Source organism: Scyliorhinus torazame, chromosome 11, assembly GCF_047496885.1.
Source record: "Scyliorhinus torazame isolate Kashiwa2021f chromosome 11, sScyTor2.1, whole genome shotgun sequence".
NCBI classification, from domain to species: Eukaryota; Metazoa; Chordata; class Chondrichthyes; order Carcharhiniformes; family Scyliorhinidae; genus Scyliorhinus; species Scyliorhinus torazame.
Genome location: NC_092717.1, coordinates 139,161,911 through 139,181,755, shown reverse-complemented (window position 1 = coordinate 139,181,755; position 19,845 = coordinate 139,161,911). Strand labels below are relative to the sequence as shown.

Here is a 19,845-nt window from a genome sequence, read left to right as displayed (position 1 = left end):
TACTGGAGGCACCACCTGAGCGGTCAAGGCATCGGAACTGCATCTTGAGCAGTCTGATGCACTGCTCAATCACAGCCCGGGTAGCCACATGGGCCTCGTTGTTTCAGATCTCCGCTTTGGTCTCCGGCCTCTGCACTGGCGTCACTAGCCAGGTCCTCAGCGGATACCTCTTGTCCCGCAAGAGCCAACCGTCCATCCTGGGGTGCTTCTCGAAGAGGCCGCAGATGACCGACTGCCCCAGGACGCAGCTGTCGTTCACACTCCCCGGGAAGCGTGCACACACGCGCATTATCTTCAACTGGTGGTAGCACGCGAGCTGTATGTTCAGGGAGTGGAATCCCTTTCTGTTAACATAGGATACTACCAGATGGCCTTGTGAGCGCAGGGCGACATGCGTGGCATCTATTACCCCGTAGACCTGGAGCACCCCGGTGATCGCGAAGAAACCTGCTGCCTGGGCATCTTGCTGGGCTTGGTCCATTTCAAAGATGATATAGTTTTCCACCCAGGCATACAAGGCATTCGTGATCTACCGGATGCACCTGCGAGCTGTGGCCTGTGAGATACCACACAGCTCCCCACTTGAGCCCTGGAAGGATCCCGAGGCATAAACGTTCAGTGCTGCGGTGGTCTTGACGGCCACAGGGAGCGGTTGTCCTCCTCCTCCACATGGTGCGAAGTCCACGAGGACATGGCACAGGTGGTGCACTGTCTCCTTGTTGAGGCGGAGCCTCCTGCATCATCTGTTCAAATGAGCAGCAATGCCTTTACATCATACGCCTTTGCAGAACTCCTGCTCTGGTTCCCTCCCTCGCCTGATGGGCTGCTGGGTCCTCAGGGTGTGGGGCGGGGACCGACACATGGTCTTTTGCCTTGATCATCTGCAGACGCTGCTGCTGCCGTCGTCTCCGGTGTCTGCCCACCCGGAGTACCAGCAGCACCACTAGGTCAAGTTCTGGGTCCAAAATCCCTGACATAATGTTCAATATCTGTAAGGAACTGGGAGAGGGTGTTAGAATCATAGAATTTACAGTGCAGAAGGAGGCCATTCGGCCCATCGAGTCTGCACCGACCCTTGGAAAGCACTCCCTACTTAAGCCTCCACCTCCACCCTATCCCTGCAACCCAGTAACCCCACCTAACCTTTTTGGACACTAAGGGCAATTTAGCATGGTCACTCCACCTAACCTGCACATCTTTGGACTGTTGGAGGAAACCCACGCATATACGGGGAGAACATTCAGACCCCGTACAGACAGTGACCCACGGCGGGAATCGAACCTGGAACTGTGGAGCTGTGAAGTAACAGTGCTAACCACTGTGCTAATGTGCCGCCCATTAGACTGACAAACAGCGGTGGCTCCCACCCCAGGACTCTCCATTTCCCCATTGATCCTCCCCTCCCACGCGGAATGCCCTGTCCATGCACACCCGACCACAGCAGGCCCCCCTCACCAGACCCCAGACTGGCCGCTGGTCCCCTCCCAGTAGCACTCACCCAGCCTCCAGCTCTGACATGTGCCCGGAGCTGTATTCCATCCCCCGGGTGTTCGGATGTTGGCTGCTGCATCTGTGGTTTTCCCTCCCGCAGTGTTCAAGCTGAGTGTCCAGGCATCAAGGTGTGATTGGGATGCTAGACAATGACTCCCACATGCTACATGGCCCGCCAAACCCACAGGAATCCACTCGGTTGTGTGAAGGGCAGCACGGTAGCATTGTGGATAGCACAATTGCTTCACAGCTCCAGGGTCCCAAGTTCGATTCAGGCTTGAGTCACGTCTGTGCAGAGTCTGCACATCCTCCCCGTGTGTGCGTGGGTTTCCTCCGGGTGCTCCGGTTTCCTCCCACAATCCAAAGATGTGCAGGTTAGGTGGATTGGCCATGATAAATTGCCCTTAGTGTCCAAAATTGCCCTTAGTGTTGGGTGGGGTTACTGGGTTATGGGGATCGGGTGGAGGTGTTGACCTTGGGTAGGGTGCTCTTTCCAAGAGCCAGTGCAGTCTCGATGGGCCGAATGGCCTCCTTCTGCACTGTAAATTCTGTTATTCTATGTTAAGTGTTCACTTAACCATGATTGCCAATTCCCTATTAGCAATAACCTTCAGCCACACGGCCAGAGGTCTCGGCAGTGGGTGAGGGTCATGGGTGGTCGGAAGGGCAGGGACAAGGATTCACCCGGAATGGGTACACATGATCCAGGGGTGTAGATGGTGGTGCCACGAGCATTTGCCTCCCACTTGCCCCCCTTAGTGCTTCCCCCCACCACCCTCCCATGGCAGCCCATCCCTATGGAGGGTCCCCCAGCCCCCGCTGAGTACTGGGTTGGCAAGCCTAGTGCACCTGGGCTCTTTGCCTGGGAGCAAAGATGACTACTCACCTCCTCAGCTCCCCACGGAAGCCCTTCCGCCAGGTTCACGAATCGGCGCCAGCGTGACCACTTGGTGGGAGGCATAGGAATGACAGAAGACCGTTGGATAAGGAGTGGCTCCTGTTAATTGTATGAAAATAGGGCTTAAGTGGTGATAATTGAGATCCCGATTTCGCCATGGAAGGGGCGGGTTGCCTTGCAAATTGTTTGGCGCCTGGCGCGGTTCTCGTTTTCTGCCTCTCCCACTATTCACCTGCCTCGTTTCGCTCGAGTGAGAGTGCGACGAGACCAGAGAATCGCGGCCACTATGTTAATATATTTAAAATGATCGTGTGATTTTTAATCTCACTCTCACATCCAGCCAATGTGTCAAGCTACCATTTATTTGAATGCCAACTCAGACTAAATGCTGAATCCCACAATAGGATTGCAGACTTTATCTAATTATGTTGCTGAATCCCACAGTGATATAGAATGCTTAACTTAATTGGAATAAAAATTGTTCAAACCTTAAGTACAAGCAGAGGCAAACCACCTAGACTAACATCATCTAACAGTTCTGTTACCCATAAATAAGCAGTATGAAAACATCCTAATTTCTTCAACTATGTCGGTGAACTAGACAAAATCAGTCCGTGTGTAAACTACCAAATACCTCCCATAACCAAAGCCAGTAATGTAAAAGGGACAAGTTTGCCATTTATCACTATAGGTAAAATAACACCACTGCGGCAAAGTTTTGGCTGAACTTATTTATTCAAAGCTCAATGGCCCATCATGATAATATAAAATCAGTTTATAGTAAGGCTAATTTAACATGATTACCATCCAGAGTAAATTGCTTTCAGTCCAGACAGGGGATAAACAAGGCTCACCACATATTTCTTCCTGAATGCCACTATTGTTACTGGTGTGCATTAACAATGCAGAAACCATGCATGTGTTTAGTAAGGCAAAATAGTTCTGAGTGCTTATTTTAATTGGTTAAAAGGGCAATGCTGTCCATTGTTATGTAAAATATTTTAATAAGGAATACAAAACACTACATATGCAATCATTTAGGTCCTGGTCTTCTAGTCTTCAGATCGTCAGAGACTCCCACTTGATTCCCTCCCCCCATCCCCACATAACCTCCACACTGACCAGACTTGTCTAGCCCCCGACCCGCCAACCCCACTGACCCACACACCACCCTATCTGTCTGTCCACCTCACCCACCTGCTACCCTATCACCTCACCCACATGCCACCCTGCTCCACTGCCACCCTACCCACCCAGTTTGTTCCCAAGTCAGATTTGAAATGGTCAAAATGAGTACATAACTTTCTCCCAGTGACAAACTCAGCAGGTGTGCAACTGGCATTGGGTTGGGGTGTCTTACGATAACTAAAAGGAAATGCAGCTAATTGCTGGTGCATGGTGTAAGGATCTTGCAACACCTTCTTTAAAGACACTTTGAAAGTACCTACACTCCTCTCAATTTTCCCTTTGGACTGCCATTGTCCAGATGGAGAGGTAATATGAGATACACTATTCTTATTCAAGAATCGAGAAATATCATACACACCTGCTGATGACATTGGAATCACTTACAGCATTTAGAATAAGGATCTAAAGAAGGGAAAGATTTCCATGTCTTCAGCCAGACAGAATGAACAGGAATATGCTGCCATGGTTTTGTTGGCGACTGCCAAGTACTAGTTTCCTCAGGAATTACAGGTAAATTGATCTGACAGACTTGATGCTCATAAATAGCATCTTCTGTGTCACTATCTAGAGAAGGTTGCCACAAGTGCATTTCAGCCAATCCGTTCATTCTTACGACAGCAGGATGAATGGCATGGATTTCCTTGATCATAGTGTTTTGAAATTTAGTTGGAATAACAACATAGAATTCACAAGGCAAACATCCATCTTTGATCAAAAAGGCATCTCTATTTCTGCCTTGTAATGGTAGTTCTGTTGGCTAAATGGCATCATTCAGCCAGCTGTTCACCAGATACTACAAAACAAGGGATCGTACAGGATTGTGATCTGTTGAATTACTCATGCCACTGGCCACTGGTGAGAAGTGAGTTCACCTTCTCAGTAAACAATTTTTTGATGGTGAAATCAATATATGGACCTGATTGAAGCAGGACAAACAAATTCTGAATTGGCATTTAATTTTGATGGTTATGATGTCAAACTGATAAACTGAATAGATCGTCTTTGAATTTTCACCAAATTTACAAACAGTTTTCAGAAAATGTGAAGGGTAAAAGCCTATGACCAGTATACAGAACAAAAGGGCACCTGAATAGGTGTGTACATATTACATTTCAAAATATAACTTCACATACTATTTCTCAATAATTGATCTCACTGGAAGATAGGGAACTATATTGTTCGTCCAGAGCCATCAGGATATCATAACGAGAAATCATTGTTTATGTATGCATTTGATACAGTTTGACTGGTAAAATTAGCAACAAATTACGGTCATAATGTTCCCATATTGGTGCAGTGTAAAGTCTTCAGCCATTCTGGATTCAGATATACTTTGAGTATTGGGAATAAGTCAGGATACATTTTGAAGACCCGGAACTTCCATTGAGTGGCAATGACTGTCAGTTTGCCAGGTCCGTGAGCGGCTGGCGCCATGTTGCATGGCGCGGCCGACGCAAGCCGGCGGCGTGCACTTGCGTGGGCGTGGGCCCGGCAATTCTCTGGGCCATAACGGCAGCTAGAGCCGGGTGCTCTACGCTGCCTTGATGCTAGCCCCCAGCCAAACGGAGGATCGGTGGCCATTATACGCCAATTTTTCTGTCGTAAAACGCCACCGTTCCCACGCCAGCGTGGGGACATAGCCTCAAAATTGGAGAATCCAGCCTTCTAGCTACCCAGGAGTTAGAAGTGGTTTTAATCCTTCTAAAGTTTCCCAGGTAACTCTTCTGTTAAGAGAGTCAGAACAATCCAAAGTTTCTCATTTAAACTGGAGTTTCGGATGCTTCCAGACGTAGGATAATTGCTCAAGGGAAGTTTATACTTCCTGGGCAATTCGAAAAAATGAAAAATGAAATGAAAATCGCTTATTGTCACAAGTAGGCTTCAAATGAAGTTACTGTGAAAAGCCCCCAGTCGCCACATTCCGGCGCCTGTTCGGGGAGGCTGGTACGGGAATTGAACCGTGCTGCTGGCCTGCCTTGGTCTGCTTTAAAAGCCAGCGATTTAGTCCAGTGAGTTAAACCAGCCCCTAATTCTCATGCAGTCCTTGCATAGGGGCTTTTGTGTGATTGTAATTTAAAAAAATATATATATTTTATTGAAATTTTTTTCCCAAACAACAATTTTTCCCCTCTTACAAAACAAAACGTAACAATACAGAAATTTTTAACAATACACAAATAACAAAACCCCATTATCTTTTGACCTTAACTAAACTAACCCCCCCCCCCCCCCACCACCCCCCCCCTCCCTCCTCCCTCCCCCTCCCCCCTGGGTTGCTGCTGCTGGTCATCTGTCTTCCCTCTAACGTTCCCCTAGGTAGTCGAGAAATGGCTGCCACCGCCTGGTGTACCCTTGAGCTGATCCTCTCAGGGCAAACTTTATCTGCTTCAATTTAATGAACCCCGCCATATCATTTACCTAAGCCTCCAGTCCGGGGGGTTTCGCCTCCTTCCACATGAATAGGATCCTGCGCCGGGCTACTAGGGACGCAAAGGCCACAACGTCGGCCTCTTTCGCCTCCTGCACTCCCGGCTCATCCGCAACTCCAAATAGAGCTAACCCCCAGCCTGGTTTGACCCGGGCCTTCACCACCTTCGAAATCACTCCCGTCACTCCCTTCCAATACCCTTCCAGTGCCGGGCACGCCCAAAACATATGTGCGTGGTTTGCTGGGCTCCCGCCACACCTCCCACATTTGTCCTCCACTCCAAAGAACCTGCTCAATCTTGCTCCCGTTATGTGTGCTCTATGTAGCACCTTAAATTGAATCAGGCTAAGCCTGGCGCATGAGGAAGAGGAATTTACCCTGCTTAGGGCATCAGCCCACATACCCTCCTCTATCTCCTCCCCTAGTTCTTCTTCCCACTTTCCTTTTAGTTCGCCCACCGATTCCTCCCCCTCTTCCCTCATCTCTCGGTAAATCTCTGACACCTTGCCCACTCCGATCCACACCCCTGAAAGCACTCTGTCCTGTATCCCCTGTGTCGGGAGCAACGGAAATTCCCTCACCTGTTGTCTAGTAAACGCCCTCACCTGCATATATCTCAAGAAATTTCCCCGGGGCAACTTATACTTTTCCTCCAATGCTCCCAAGCTCGCAAAAGTCCCATCTATAAATAAATCTCCCACCCTCCTAATTCCCAACTGGTACCAGCTCTGAAATCCTCCATCCATTCTTTCTGGGGCGAACCTATGGTTGTTCCTGATTGGGGACCCCACCAGGGCTCCCCGCACCCCTCTCTGTCGCCTCCACTGTCCCCAGATATTCAAAGTTGCCGCCACCACCGGGTTCGTGGTAAACATTTTAGGTGAGAACGGTAGCGGCGCCGTCACCAGCGCCTCTAAACTCGTCCCTTTACAGGACTTTCTCTCCAGTCTTTTCCACGCCGCTCCCTCACCCTCCATCATCCATTGCCACATTGGCGGCCCAATAGTAATCGCCCAAGTTCGGTAGTGCCAATCCTCCTCTGTCCCTATTACGCTGAAGGAACCCCCTCCTTACTCTCGGAACTTTCCCTGCCCACACGAAGCTCGTGATGCTCCTGTCTATTTTATTAAAAAAGGTCTTGGTGATTAGTATAGGGAGACATTGAAATACAAATAAGAACCTCGAGAGGACCATCATCTTAATTGCTTGGACCCTGCCCGCCAGCGATAGAGGCTGCATGTCCCACCTCTTGAAGTCCTCCTCCATTTGTTCTACCAGCCGTGTCAGATTAAGTCTGTGCAAGGTTCCCCAGCTCCTAGCGATCTGAATCCCCAGGTATCGGAAGTTTCTTTCCACTTTCCTTAGAGGCAAGCCTTCTATCTCTTTACTCTGGTTCCCTGGATGTATCACAAATAATTCACTCTTCCCCATGTTTAGCCTATACCCCGAGAAATCCCCGAACCCCCTCAAAATTCGCATAACCTCTATCATCCCCCCCTGCTGGGTCCGACACGTATAACAATAGGTCATCTGCGTATAACGAGACTCGGTGTTCTTCTCCCCCTCTAATCACCCCTCTCCATTTCCTGGAGTCTCTCAACGCCATGGCCAGAGGTTCAATTGCCAACGCGAACAACAATGGAGACAGCGGGCATCCCTGTCTTGTTCCCCTATATAGTCTCAAATACTCCGAACTATGTTGACCTGTAACTACACTTGCCGTTGGAGCCCCATAAAGAAGTCTAACCCAGCTAATAAACCCGTTCCCGAACCCAAACCTCCTTAACACTTCCCATAAATACTCCCACTCCATCCTATCAAATGCCTTCTCTGCATCCATTGCCGCCACTATCTCTGCCTCTCCCTCCACTGGGGGCATCATTATCACCCCTAGTAGTCGTCGCACGTTAACATTCAGTTGTCTCCCTTTTACGAACCCTGTCTGGTCTTCGTGCACTACCCCCGGGACACAGTCCTCTATCCTCGATGCCAGTACCTTTGCCAACAATTTGGCGTCCACGTTCAATAATGAAATAGGTCTATAGGACCCGCACTGCAACGGATCTTTATCCCTCTTCAAAACTAACGACATCGTCGCCTCCGACATCGTCGGGGGTAGAGTCCCCCCTTCCCTGGCCTCATTGAACGTCCTCACCATCAACGGGGCCAACAAGTCCACATATTTTCTGTAATATTCCACCGGGAACTCGTCTGGTCCCTGGGCCTTCCCTGCTTGCATGCTTCCCAGTCCCTTAATAACCTCGTCCACCCCAATCGGTGCCCCCAGGCCTACCACCTCCTGCTCCTCCACTTTCGGGAACCTCAATTGGTCCAGGAACTGCCGCATCCCCTCCTCTCCCTCTGGGGGTTGAGACCTATACAGTTCCTCATAGAAGGTCTTGAACACCTCATTTATCTTTCCTGCCCTTCGCACCGTGTCTCCCCTTTCGTCTCTAATTCCTCCTATCTCCCTCGCTGCTGCCCTCTTTCGCAATTGATGAGCCAACAGGCGACTAGCCTTTTCCCCATATTCATACCTCCTCCCCTGTGCCTTCCTCCACAGTACCTCCGCCTTTCTGGTGGTCAGAAGGTCAAACTCCGTCTGGAGTCGTCTCCTCTCCCTGTACAATTCCTCCTCCGGGGTCTCTGCAAATGCCCTATCAACCCTTAAAATCTCCCCCAGTAATCGTTCCCTTTCCTTGGCCTCTGTTTTCCTTTTGTGGGCCCCAATGGAGATCAGCTCTCTTCTGACCACCGCCTTTAGTGCTTCCCATACCACTCCCACAGGGACCTCGCCGTCGTCATTGACCTCCAGGTATCTCTCAATACACCCCCGCACTCTTGCACACACTCCCTCATCCACCATCAGTCCCACATCTAATCGCCAGAGTGTTCTCTGCTCCCTTTCCTCTCCTAATTCCAGGTCTACCCAATGTGGGGCATGATCCGAAACCGCTATGGCTGAGTACTCAGCTTCTTCCACCCTGGAGATCAATGACCTTCCTAAAACAAAAAATCTATCCGGGAGTACACCTTATGGACATGGGAGAAGAAGGAGAACTCCCTAGCCCTAGGTTTAAGAAATCTCCATGGATCCACTCCCCCCATTTGGTCCATAAACCCCTTAAGTACCTTGGCCGCTGACGGCCTTCTTCCGGTCCTTGAGCTGGATCTATCTAGCCCCGGGTCCAGCACCGTATTAAAGTCCCCTCCTAAAATCAAGTTTCCTACCTCCAGGTCCGGTATACGCCCCAGCATCCGTCTCATAAATCCCGCATCGTCCCAGTTTGGGGCATACACATTAACCAACACGACCTCCATTCCCTCCAGCCTGCCACTCACCATTACATATCTACCTCCGCTATCTGCTACGATGTTCTTTGCTTCAAATGCTACCCGTTTCCCCACCAAAATGGCCACCCCTCTATTCTTTGTGTCCAGTCCTGAGTGGAACACCTGTCCCACCCATCCTTTCCTCAACCTAACTTGGTCCGCCACCTTTAGGTGCGTCTCTTGGAGCATAACCACGTCTGCCCTTAGTCCTTTCAAATGCGCGAGCACCCGGGCCCTTTTTATCGGTCCGTTCAGGCCTCTCACGTTCCACGTGATCAGCCTCACTGGGGGGCTACCTGCCCCCCTCCCATGTCGACTAGCCATTACCTTCTCTAGGCCAGTCCCGTATCCCGCCTCCGCGCTCCCGCTCGCTCCCCCAGCGTCGCACACCATCCCCGCCCACCCACTCTTTAGCCATTTCCTTTTGGATTTCCGCAGCAGCAACCCAGTTGTCCCCCCCCCCCCCCGTCCCCCCCCGCTAGATCTCTTTCTAGCGTGATTGCTCCCCCCATATTACTTCCGTAAGTCAGCTGACTTCAACTGACCCCGGCTTCTCCTGCTCACTCCTCGACCCCCCCGTGTGGGGAACTCCCATCCGCCTTGCGCCTGTCTTCCCGCCTTATTCTTTCTGGCGCGGGAACATCCCTTTACCTGACCCGCCTCTTATGGCGCAGCTCCCTTTCCCCTCCCCCTCCCCTTCCCCATTCTCCAACTATGTCCCGTCTTTCCCCCCTCACCGGCGCCCACATTTCCCCAATGTCTCCCCCCTTCCCAATTTACTTCTCAATTAACTTCAACCATAACATTAACAATAACATTTCCTGCAGCATCAGTCCCTCAGTTCCGATCCAATTTCTCCTCTTTGATAAAGGTCCATGCTTCCTCCGCCGTCTCGAAATAATGGTGTCTCTCCTGATACGTGACCCATAGTCTTGCCGGCTGCAGCATCCCGAACTTCACCTTCCTTTTATGCAACACCTCTTTGGCTCGGTTAAAGCTCGCCCTCCTTCTCGCCACCTCCGCACTCCAATCCTGGTACACCTGTACCACTGCATTCTCCCATCTGCTACTCCGCACCTTTTTAGCCCATCTCAGGACCTCTTCGCTATCCTTAAGGCGGTAAAATCGCACGATTATCACCCTGGGTGGTTCTCCCGCTTTTGGTCTTCTCGCCGGAATCCGATTTGCCCACTCCACCTCCAAGGGGCCCGTAGGGGCCTCAGCACCCATCAGTGAGCCCAGCATCGTACTTGCATACGCTCCACAGTCCACTCCTTCCACACCCTCAGGGAGACCCAGTATCCGAAGGTTCTTCCTTCGCGCTCCGTTTTCTAGGGCCTCGATCCTTTCAGTACACTTTTTATGAAGTGCCTCGTGCGTCTGTGTCTTAACCGCCAGGCCCAGGATCTCGTCCTCAATATCTGTCACCTTCTGCTCCACCACACGGAGCTCTGTCTCCTGGGTCTTTAGTGTCTCCTTGAGCCCCTCAATTGCCTGTAGCATCGGGGTCAGCACCTCCCTCTTCAGCAGCTCCATGCACCGTCTCACAATTTCGTCCTGCTCAGGCCCCCATGTCGCCTGTGCTTTTTCCTCCACCATCTTGTACTTCTCTCCTTCTGACCCTTTGGTTGACGATTCCTCGCGCTGCAGCCGCCGCCGCCGGTTTTTTCCTCCTTCGTTGGGGGGGGGACTCCCTTCTCACACACCCCACACCGGGTTGCGTGGTCAAAAAATTCCCCGTTGGGGCTCTTAAAAGAGCCCGAAGGTCCGTCGGAGCTGGAGCCGCCAAAACGTGCGGCTAGCAAGGCATCACCGCAACCGGAAGTCCCCTTTGTGTGATTGTAATGATATAATAACATAGGGTTATATATTGTATAAGACACAAGGCACCAATCACTCATAAGGGACTGGGTAAACACATTGTTCATTTATTAAGGCGCGGCACATGAGAAGATTATAAAATCATAAGGCCATAAGGAATAGGAATAGGAGTAGGCCATTCTGCCCTTCGAACCTGCTCCACCATTTAATAAGATCATAACACACACTACATCCACTTTCCTGCCTTATCTCCATCACCCTTACTTCCCCGACTGATCAAAAACCTATCAATCTCAACCTTGAAAATGTTCAAGGATTCGGCCTCCATAGCTTCCTGGGTTAAAGAATTCCAAAGATTCACCACTCTTTGAGAGAAGAAATACGTCCTCAAATCTATCTTAAATGTGACCATACCCTTTGGTCCTCCACTCCCCCTTGAATGGAAACATCCTCCCAACATTTACCCTGTCAAACCCTCTAAGAATCTTACAGTCCCTCCATACCCAGGATCATCCCAGTAAACCTCTTTTATCCTGTCTCCAATGATATATCTTTTTTTAAATAAGGGGACTAAAACTATACACAGTATTCTAAATGTAGCCTCACTAATACCTTGTACAGTTGCAGCAACACCTCTTTACTTTTATACTCCAGCCCCCTTGAAATAAAAACCAGCATTCCATTTGTCTTCCTATTTAAAATTTTTTTTAGAGTAGCCAATTATTATTTTTTCAATTAAGGGCAATTTAGTGTGGCCAATCCACCTAATCTGCAAATCTTTGGGTTGTGGGGGTGAAACCCACACAGACATGGGGAGAATGTGCAAACTCCACACGGACAGGGCCGGGATTCGAACCCGGGTCCTCTTGTCTTCCCTATTACCTTCTCCACATGTATGCTTAGCTCGCTGGGTTTCATGAAGAAGGACCTGCAAGTCCCTTTGTGCTGCAGCTTTCTGCAATCTCTCTCTATTTAACGAATAATCTGCCTTCTCATTCTTTCTTCTAAAATGAACAATGTCACATTTTCCCACATTCTATGAGAACAGCTGTTAATAGGTATAAAACTTGAAGATGTCAGAGCTGTGTATGTGCACTCTGCTCAAAGGAAAAAGTGAAACTAAGACCGGATCACATGACACACATCCCTTCTAGTGATGTCATACTGATAACCCTTAAAGGCATATTACAACATCACCCTTTCTTTTTAGAGATACTTTCCCTCCTTCGAAAAAAGTATAACTATTTAAAATCCATGTTCACTTTTGGTTACCATTACATAACTACACAGAATGGATTAATCTATTCATCTCGAAAGTAGGCCACTTTGTTGTCCGCAAAGCCCCTCTTTGTGGATGCTGGAGCACTGTTCAAAATGGCAGTCAGGCAGATAAGTGAATTTCAAGTTTTTTCAAGGGGCTGCTCCTCCAATCACAGGCCATTCCTTTCTCATGTTTGCTACTGATAGGCTCACAAATGAATGAGTGAGTGAGCGAGTGTGTAGGAGTGATGAGTGAGTGTGTTTTGAAGAGAGTGATTGTTTTGGAATGAGTGATGAGTGTGTGAGAATGAGTGAGTGTATGTGGGAGAGTGTGTGTCTGTCTGTGGAAAAGAGGAAAGAATATGTGTGTGGGAGTGAGTGTCTATGGGGAGAGAGAGCGTGAGTGAGTGGGAGAGGGAGAGTGTAGGAGAAAGGGAGTGAATGAGTGGGTGTGGAGAGAGGGTGAGGGAGTGAATGTGCATGTGGGAGAGAGAGTGAGGGATTAAGTGTGGGAGAGGATGAGGTAGTGTGTATGTGTGTTTGTGTGAGAGAGTGAAGGAGTGTGTTCGTGTGGGAGCGAGTGAGTGAGTGTGTGGGAGAGAGTGCGTGAGTGTGTGGGAGAGAGAATGAGAGTGACAGAATAAGTGAGGGTGTGTGAATGTGTGTGAGAGAGAGTGCATGAGTGTGTGGGAGAGAGAGAGAGAGTGAGGGTGTGAGTGTGAGTATAGGAGAGAGAGTGAATGAGGGTGAGGAGAGAGTGAGTGAGGGTATGGGAGAGAGAATGGGAGTGACAGAGTAAGTGAGTGAGTGTGAATGTGTGTGAGAGAGAGAGTGCGTCAGTGTGTGGGAAAGAGAGTGAAGGTGTGAGTGTGAGTATGGGAGAGAGAGTGAGTGAGGGTGGGGGAGTCTGCCTCCGCCACCCTTTCAGGCAGCGGGTTCAAGACTCCCACCACCCTCTAGGTGAAAAGGTTTCCCTCACTTCCCATCTAAACCTCCTGCTCCGTACCTTAAATCTATGCACCTGGTCATTTATCTGTCCACCAAGGGGAAACGTTTTGTCTTGTCTACTTTATCTATGCCCCTCAGAATTTTATACATCTCAATCATGTCCCCCTCAGTTTCCCCTGTTCAAAGAAAAATAACCCCAGTCTATCCAGTCTCTCTTCATAGCGAAAACTCTTCAGCTCAGGGAACATCCTGGTAAATCTCCTCTGCACCATTTCAAGTGCGATCACATCCCTCCTATAATGTGGACTCCAGAACTGGGGCGGGATTCTCTGACCCCCAGCCGGGTCGGAGAATCGCCGGGGGCTGGCGTGAATCCCGCCCCCGCCGGTTGCCGAATTCTCCGGCACCGGATATTCGGCGGGGGTGGGAATCGCGCCGCGCCGGTTGGCGGGCCCTCCCCCGGCGATTCTCCGGCCAGCGATGGGCCGAAGTCCCACCGCTGTCAACCCACGTTAGCCGGCGTGGATTGAACCACCTTTGGGACAGCGGGACACGGTGGCGCGGGCAGGCTCCGGGGTCCTGGGGGGGGTGCGCGGGGCGATCTGGCCCCAGGGCGTGCCCCCACGGTGGCCTGGCCCGCGATCGGGGCCCACTGATCCGCGGGTGGGCCTGTGCCGTGGGGGCACTCTTTTCCTTCCGCCTTCGCCATGGTCTCCACCATGGTGGAGGCGGAAGAGACCCTCTCCACTGCGCATGCGCGGGGATGCCGTGAGCGGCCGCTGACGCTCCCGTGCATGCGCCGCCCAACAAAGTTAGTTTTGCGCCAGCTGGCGGGGCACCAAAGGCCTTTCCCGCCAACTGGCGGGCGGACATCGCGCCGATATCGGAGAATCCCGCCCCTGCACACAATACTCTAGCTGTGGCCTAACCAACGTGTTACACATTTCCAGCATATCCTCCCTGCTCTCTCTCTCCCACACACACCTACACTGTATCTCACACCATTCACACTCCCTCACTTACTCTGTCACTCCCATTCTCTCTCCCATACCCTCACTCACACTCTCCCACACACTCACTTACTCTCTCTCTTAAACTCTATGCCTTGGCTAATAAAGGCAAGGATTCCATAAGCATTCTTAATCACTGTATCCATCTGCTGAGCTACCATAAGGGCTCAGTGTACATGCACAGCAAGACCCCTTTGATCCTCAGTGCTTCCCAGGGTCCTACTGTTTATCATGTATTTCCATGCCCATTGATGGAAGGGAGGTCATTGATGAAACAACTGAAGATGGTTGGGCCAAGACACTACCCTGAAGAACTCCTGCAGTGATGGCCTGGAACTGAGATGACTGACCTCCAACCACCACAGCCATCCTCCTCTGTGTCAGATATAACTCCAACCAGTGGAGTGTTTTCCCCCTGACAAACAAAGAACAAAGAAATGTACAGCACAGGAACAGGCCCTTCGGCCCTCCAAGCCCGTGCCGACCATGCTGCCCGACTAAACTACAATTTTCTACACTTCCTGGGTCCGTATCCCTCTATTCCCATCCTATTCATGTATTTGTCAAGATGCCCCTTAAATGTCACTATCGTCCCTGCTTCCATCACCTCCTCCGGTAGCGAGTTCCAGGCACCCACTACCCTCGGTGTAAAAAACCTGCCTCATACATCTACTCTAAACCTTTCCCCTCTCACCTTAAACCTATGCCCCCTAGTAATTGACCTCTCTACCCTGGGGAAAAGCCTCTGACTATCCACTCTGTCTATGCCCCTCATACTTTTGTAGACCTCTATCAGGTTGCCCCTCAACCTCCGTCGTTCCAGTGAGAACAAACCGAGTTCATTCAACCGCTCCTCATAGCTAATGCCCTCCATACCAGGCAACATTCTGGTAAATCTTTTCTGCACCCTCTCTAAAGCCTCCACATCCTTCTGGTAGTGTGTCGACCAGAATTGAACACTATACTCCAAGTGTGGCCTAACTAAGGTTCTATACAGCTGCAACATGACTTGCCAATTCTTATACTCAATGCCCCAGCCAATGAAGGCAAGCATGCCGTGTGCCTTCTTGACTACCTTCTCCACCTGTGTTGCCCCTTTCAGTGACCTGTGGACCTGTACTCCTAGATCTCTCTGACTTTCAATACTCTTGAGGGTTCTACCATTCACTATATATTCCCTACCTGCATTAGACCTTCCAAAATGCATTACCTCACATTTGTCCGGATTAAACTCCATCTGCCATCTCTCCGCCCAAGTCTCCAAACAATCTAAATCCTGCTGTATCCTCTGACAGTCCTCATCGCTATCTGCAATTCCACTAACCTATGTGTCGTCTGCAAACTTACTAATCAGACCAGTTACATTTTCCTCCAAATCATTTATATACACTACAAACAGCAAAGGTCCCAGCACTGATCCCTGCGGAACACCACTGGTCACAGCCCTCGAATTAGAAAAGCTGACTCCCAGAGCTGTGTGTGATCTGCTCAAAGCAAAAGTGAAACTAGGACCGGATCACTCGATACATTTCCCTTTTAGTGATGTCATGCCACTATCCCTTAAAGCCTTTTAAAACACGGTTTCATAGGGGTCCTCAATGCATCTTCTCAGGTACCTCTGGGGTCCAGCACCACCCTGGGATGTACGTTCAGGGACGTGCTTCAGGACCATGCAGATGTCCTGATGCATAAGTTTAAACTTCCGATGGGCAGATTGGCACAGCCCTGTGCCCTCTGTGAATGTCTCTGATGGTGAACTTAGTGCAGTGGATGGCGGGAGGGCAGTGGGGGGGGGGGGTGGGGGGGGGGGGGGGGTGAAGAGTTGGGCCAGATAGGTGGGACCTACCACTCTACTTACCCAGGAAATGTTACACAGTTTAGTGCCTGATGACACTCAGTGAACAGTCAGTTTAACTGAACTGAGCACCACAACTGACTTTCCCAATCTACCACCCCAAGCCCCCAACTGTCCCACAACCACCCAACAATCCCCCTGATCTGACCCTACTACCCCTCCAAATCTACCCCTGATTTTCCGACGAAACCCCAGCCACCTTCCCACCCACCTCACCGAGTCACTCACTCATCCACTTAACCACTCACTAATCACTCAATGCCTGCATATGCCAACTACTGTGGTGAAAAGGGGATGTGTTCTCCCTTCTTCTGTCTCTTGTATCTGACGATCTTCTCAAGTCCCGGCTGAAAATTTGTAAAAAAGGCTAGAGGATTGTAAAACAGAAATATTTGCAGACAACATCAATGCATACAGCATCAAAACTGACTGGGAGTTCTGGGCCATTGTCATGTATTGCACTTCCAGCCCATGTCGTGCAGTGTGCACTTGGATAGTTTGAAACCCAGTCTAGTAGATAATCACTTAGAAATGGAACAAAGCTTACACAAATGTAACAAAGTTGTTTTTATCTAAACAAGTTGAAAAAATACAAACATTCCGACTATTTGCTGGAGCCAGGCTGATGTTAAGCTATTCAGATGGTTTCAAGTTTCAAGTTCCTTTTAATAGATAATAACCGCATGTTGGGGAAAAAAAACTTCCACGACTACAAGATTGCCTAATTATACCTGACTTCCTTGTTCATTTTCACAGGCTGAATTTAGAATTGTTTACAGCAAAAGATGTCATGGAACGTCAAGTAAAGGTCCTCCACCTGAGGGAGAAGGTCTCTTCCCTGGCTGCACTTCTCTTGGAGACAAATCATGGTGGATTCCCTGTGATTTATCAACTAGAACAAGCCCATGAGGAAGTATTTATAGGAAGCATCACCAGGTGAACAATTTATGTGCTAGAACCCCACTGGTTTTGTCACTTAATGTTATGAATGAATGTTGATGTATTGTATCGGCCCGATGGTTTGCACCTTTGAACAATAAAGACCCAGTGAGCAGCTGGTAGTGGTAACCATCATGTCAGGAGTGTTGAAACAAACAGTTTTATAATGATGCATGAGCAAACCTAAATCCAAACCACATTGGCTGGGAAAGAATGATTTTAATTTAACTCATAGTTATCCAGAGGAACTTTTGATTTAAAAAATGCCTGTGATTATAAAAACAACGGAGCTGTTTCTCTAACACATGAAATGAAAAGAATTCACAGGAAACAGTCACATCTAATGGTTTGATAGCAGTTGGCATTAATTAACAAAGTATTTCGCAGAACGTTGCCTATAGCTTTAACCTCTGAACAAAAGTGAGCCACCACATTTTAACTGACATATTCATATATAAAAAAAAGAGCTGGTCAGTTTGCTCTCAGCGTTTTGCATAAAAATTCTCAGTGAGTGTGAGGATAAATGGAAATTGCAATCTGCTTATTCTGAAATAAGAAAGTGCCTTGCTGTTGGCCGATATATGGATCGTTTGAAAACCCTAGAAATATATCAGAGGTCTTTGCCAGCTGGTCAAGAATGGCTTAAGATAATCCAACAAAAAAAGTAAAGCAGAAAAAAAACAAATAATTAAGATGCATTATGGGACACTGTTCACAAAAACTCCCAGCTGTATTTGAAAATTAAATCCATTTTAATTTCTGTAATTATACTTGTCATAATCTATGTGCACTTGCTGCAAGAACAGATAAGTCAGCAATCGATACCTATTACAATCATGTGGTCTAACTAACAGCCTGACATAGTTTCTGTGTTGTTTGAAATGCTTTCTTAATTTTACTCCTCATTTCTTCATGCTACTTATTAACTTCAGTTGAGAGAGTAGGCAAAACATCTGTGAATGTCATCAGGAGTTACATAAGATGTTTAAGAACGATTCTCCCCTTTGGAAAGAAAGAGATGCTCATATCTATAAAACACCTTGTTATGCCATTTTGTGAGATTACTTCCCCAATAAATTTGTGTTTGTTTTGAAGTACATTGATGGTTGTTCAGGAGGGAAAACCGCAGTCATTCTGTGCTAACAATTCCCTACTAACATCAGCATGATGAATGCTGCTACTTAGTGAAAGTAAAATGCACTGTAAATTCTATGAATTCTATGAAAATGCAAGCCAGGATACCGGAAGAATTATTCGGGTAATGGCCTTGGGATCTTTAATGGCTCGATAGAGGGGATCGTCAGTCTCATCCAAAGGTTTTCCTTCTCTTCCAGAGTGACACGAATGAATCAGAAAAAAGCGAAATACAAAAACATAGGGAGGTTATAGTATATTGTGGAGGTGGGGATGGCGAGAAACCCACATTATCTTCTTTGGGGTTGGCCCACTGAGATTTGAGCCAATCAGGGCATTAACAAGCCAAGTAGGCCCTACCCAGGATCAAGGACCCTGGGGGCAGGAAGTCCGGCCTGTTGAGAGCTGCCAGAACATCAGAGGCTGCCAGTTTCTATGCTCAGCTGTGCCACTGGGGAGGTGGCAGCTGCTGTTGGAATACCATTAACCTGAGTCTCAGGATTGCAGAGCGACCCGGGTTGGAGGTAAATGCTGGGGGAACGTTTGCTGGAGTTGAGGGTGATGAGGAAAAGGGGTATAGGGGGATTAACAGTAAGGGTAGAGGGTGGCACTCCCCTTTCCCAAAGCTACAGCCCTCATTCAGACACTGAATTTGGTTTGACGAGGAATTCCTCCCTAGAAGACCACAAGCAACATGCACAGCTTAGTTGTCACACTCCCTGTGTGATGAGCCCCCTGACAGCCATTGGGCTAATACCAGTGACAACAGGCTGTGGCCCTTAAGTGGGTATTTTTTGGTTACTTAAGGGCCTCAAGTGGTAGAGGGATGGGAAGGCCATCCAGAGGCCTTCCAGCCACGCACTTAATTGAGTTGGAGTCGGAAATGTGGTGGGGTTCCCACCCACCACCATCCAGTCCAAATAAATCCCACCCCAACTCCAAATTTGTCACTGAAGGTAGAAGGGGGAGTATGGGGGCGGGCCAGGGGCATAAAACACCCCCAATAAGGTAATCAAGAGGAGTAATGTAGCTCAACCAAATGTTGGGATTTCTCTGTGCATTTATTCCATACCACAAGCTTGGAAATCATGAAGGCATTGTGGAAGTGGATTGACAAAACATATTTTTAGACAAATTTAGGTTGTGGGTTCTTTGCTGAAAAGCATTAGATGTGTGTCATAAAATTAAAGTAGGGCCACCTTTGTAAAATCTACTTTTCATTTGTTTTTCATAAAAATGAACGAATGTAAATCACTTTTGAGTATTGTAAATTTGTCATGTTCTCACTGGAGCCTCGTTAGAGTGTCAGCCGTGGCTCAGTTGGAAGCACTTTCATTTCTGAGTCACAATGCTCAGGGTTCAAGTCCCATTCTAGGTGTGAGCACAAAAGTCACTGATATTGCATTACTGAGGGAGTACTGCAGAGGCAGAGGTGCCATCTTTGAGACGAGACTTGAACCAAGACTGCATTTGCTCACTTGGGTGGATGCAAAAGATCCCATGAAACTATTTTGAAGAACAGGGAAATTATCCCTGATGT

The 19,845-nt window shown here is 48.7% G+C and overlaps 1 protein-coding gene across 1 annotated transcript in view; it reads left to right on the top strand.

The window, feature by feature from the left end:
• The window catches only part of LOC140385547 (chloride channel protein C-like), a 209,185-nt gene that overhangs the window by 165,422 nt on the left and 23,918 nt on the right, over positions 1-19,845 (top strand). Inside the window, exon 13 of the mRNA XM_072467798.1 lies at positions 16,989-17,168. Within this exon, the coding sequence (XP_072323899.1) occupies positions 16,989-17,168 (180 nt within the window). The remainder of the gene's footprint in view (positions 1-16,988; positions 17,169-19,845) is intronic.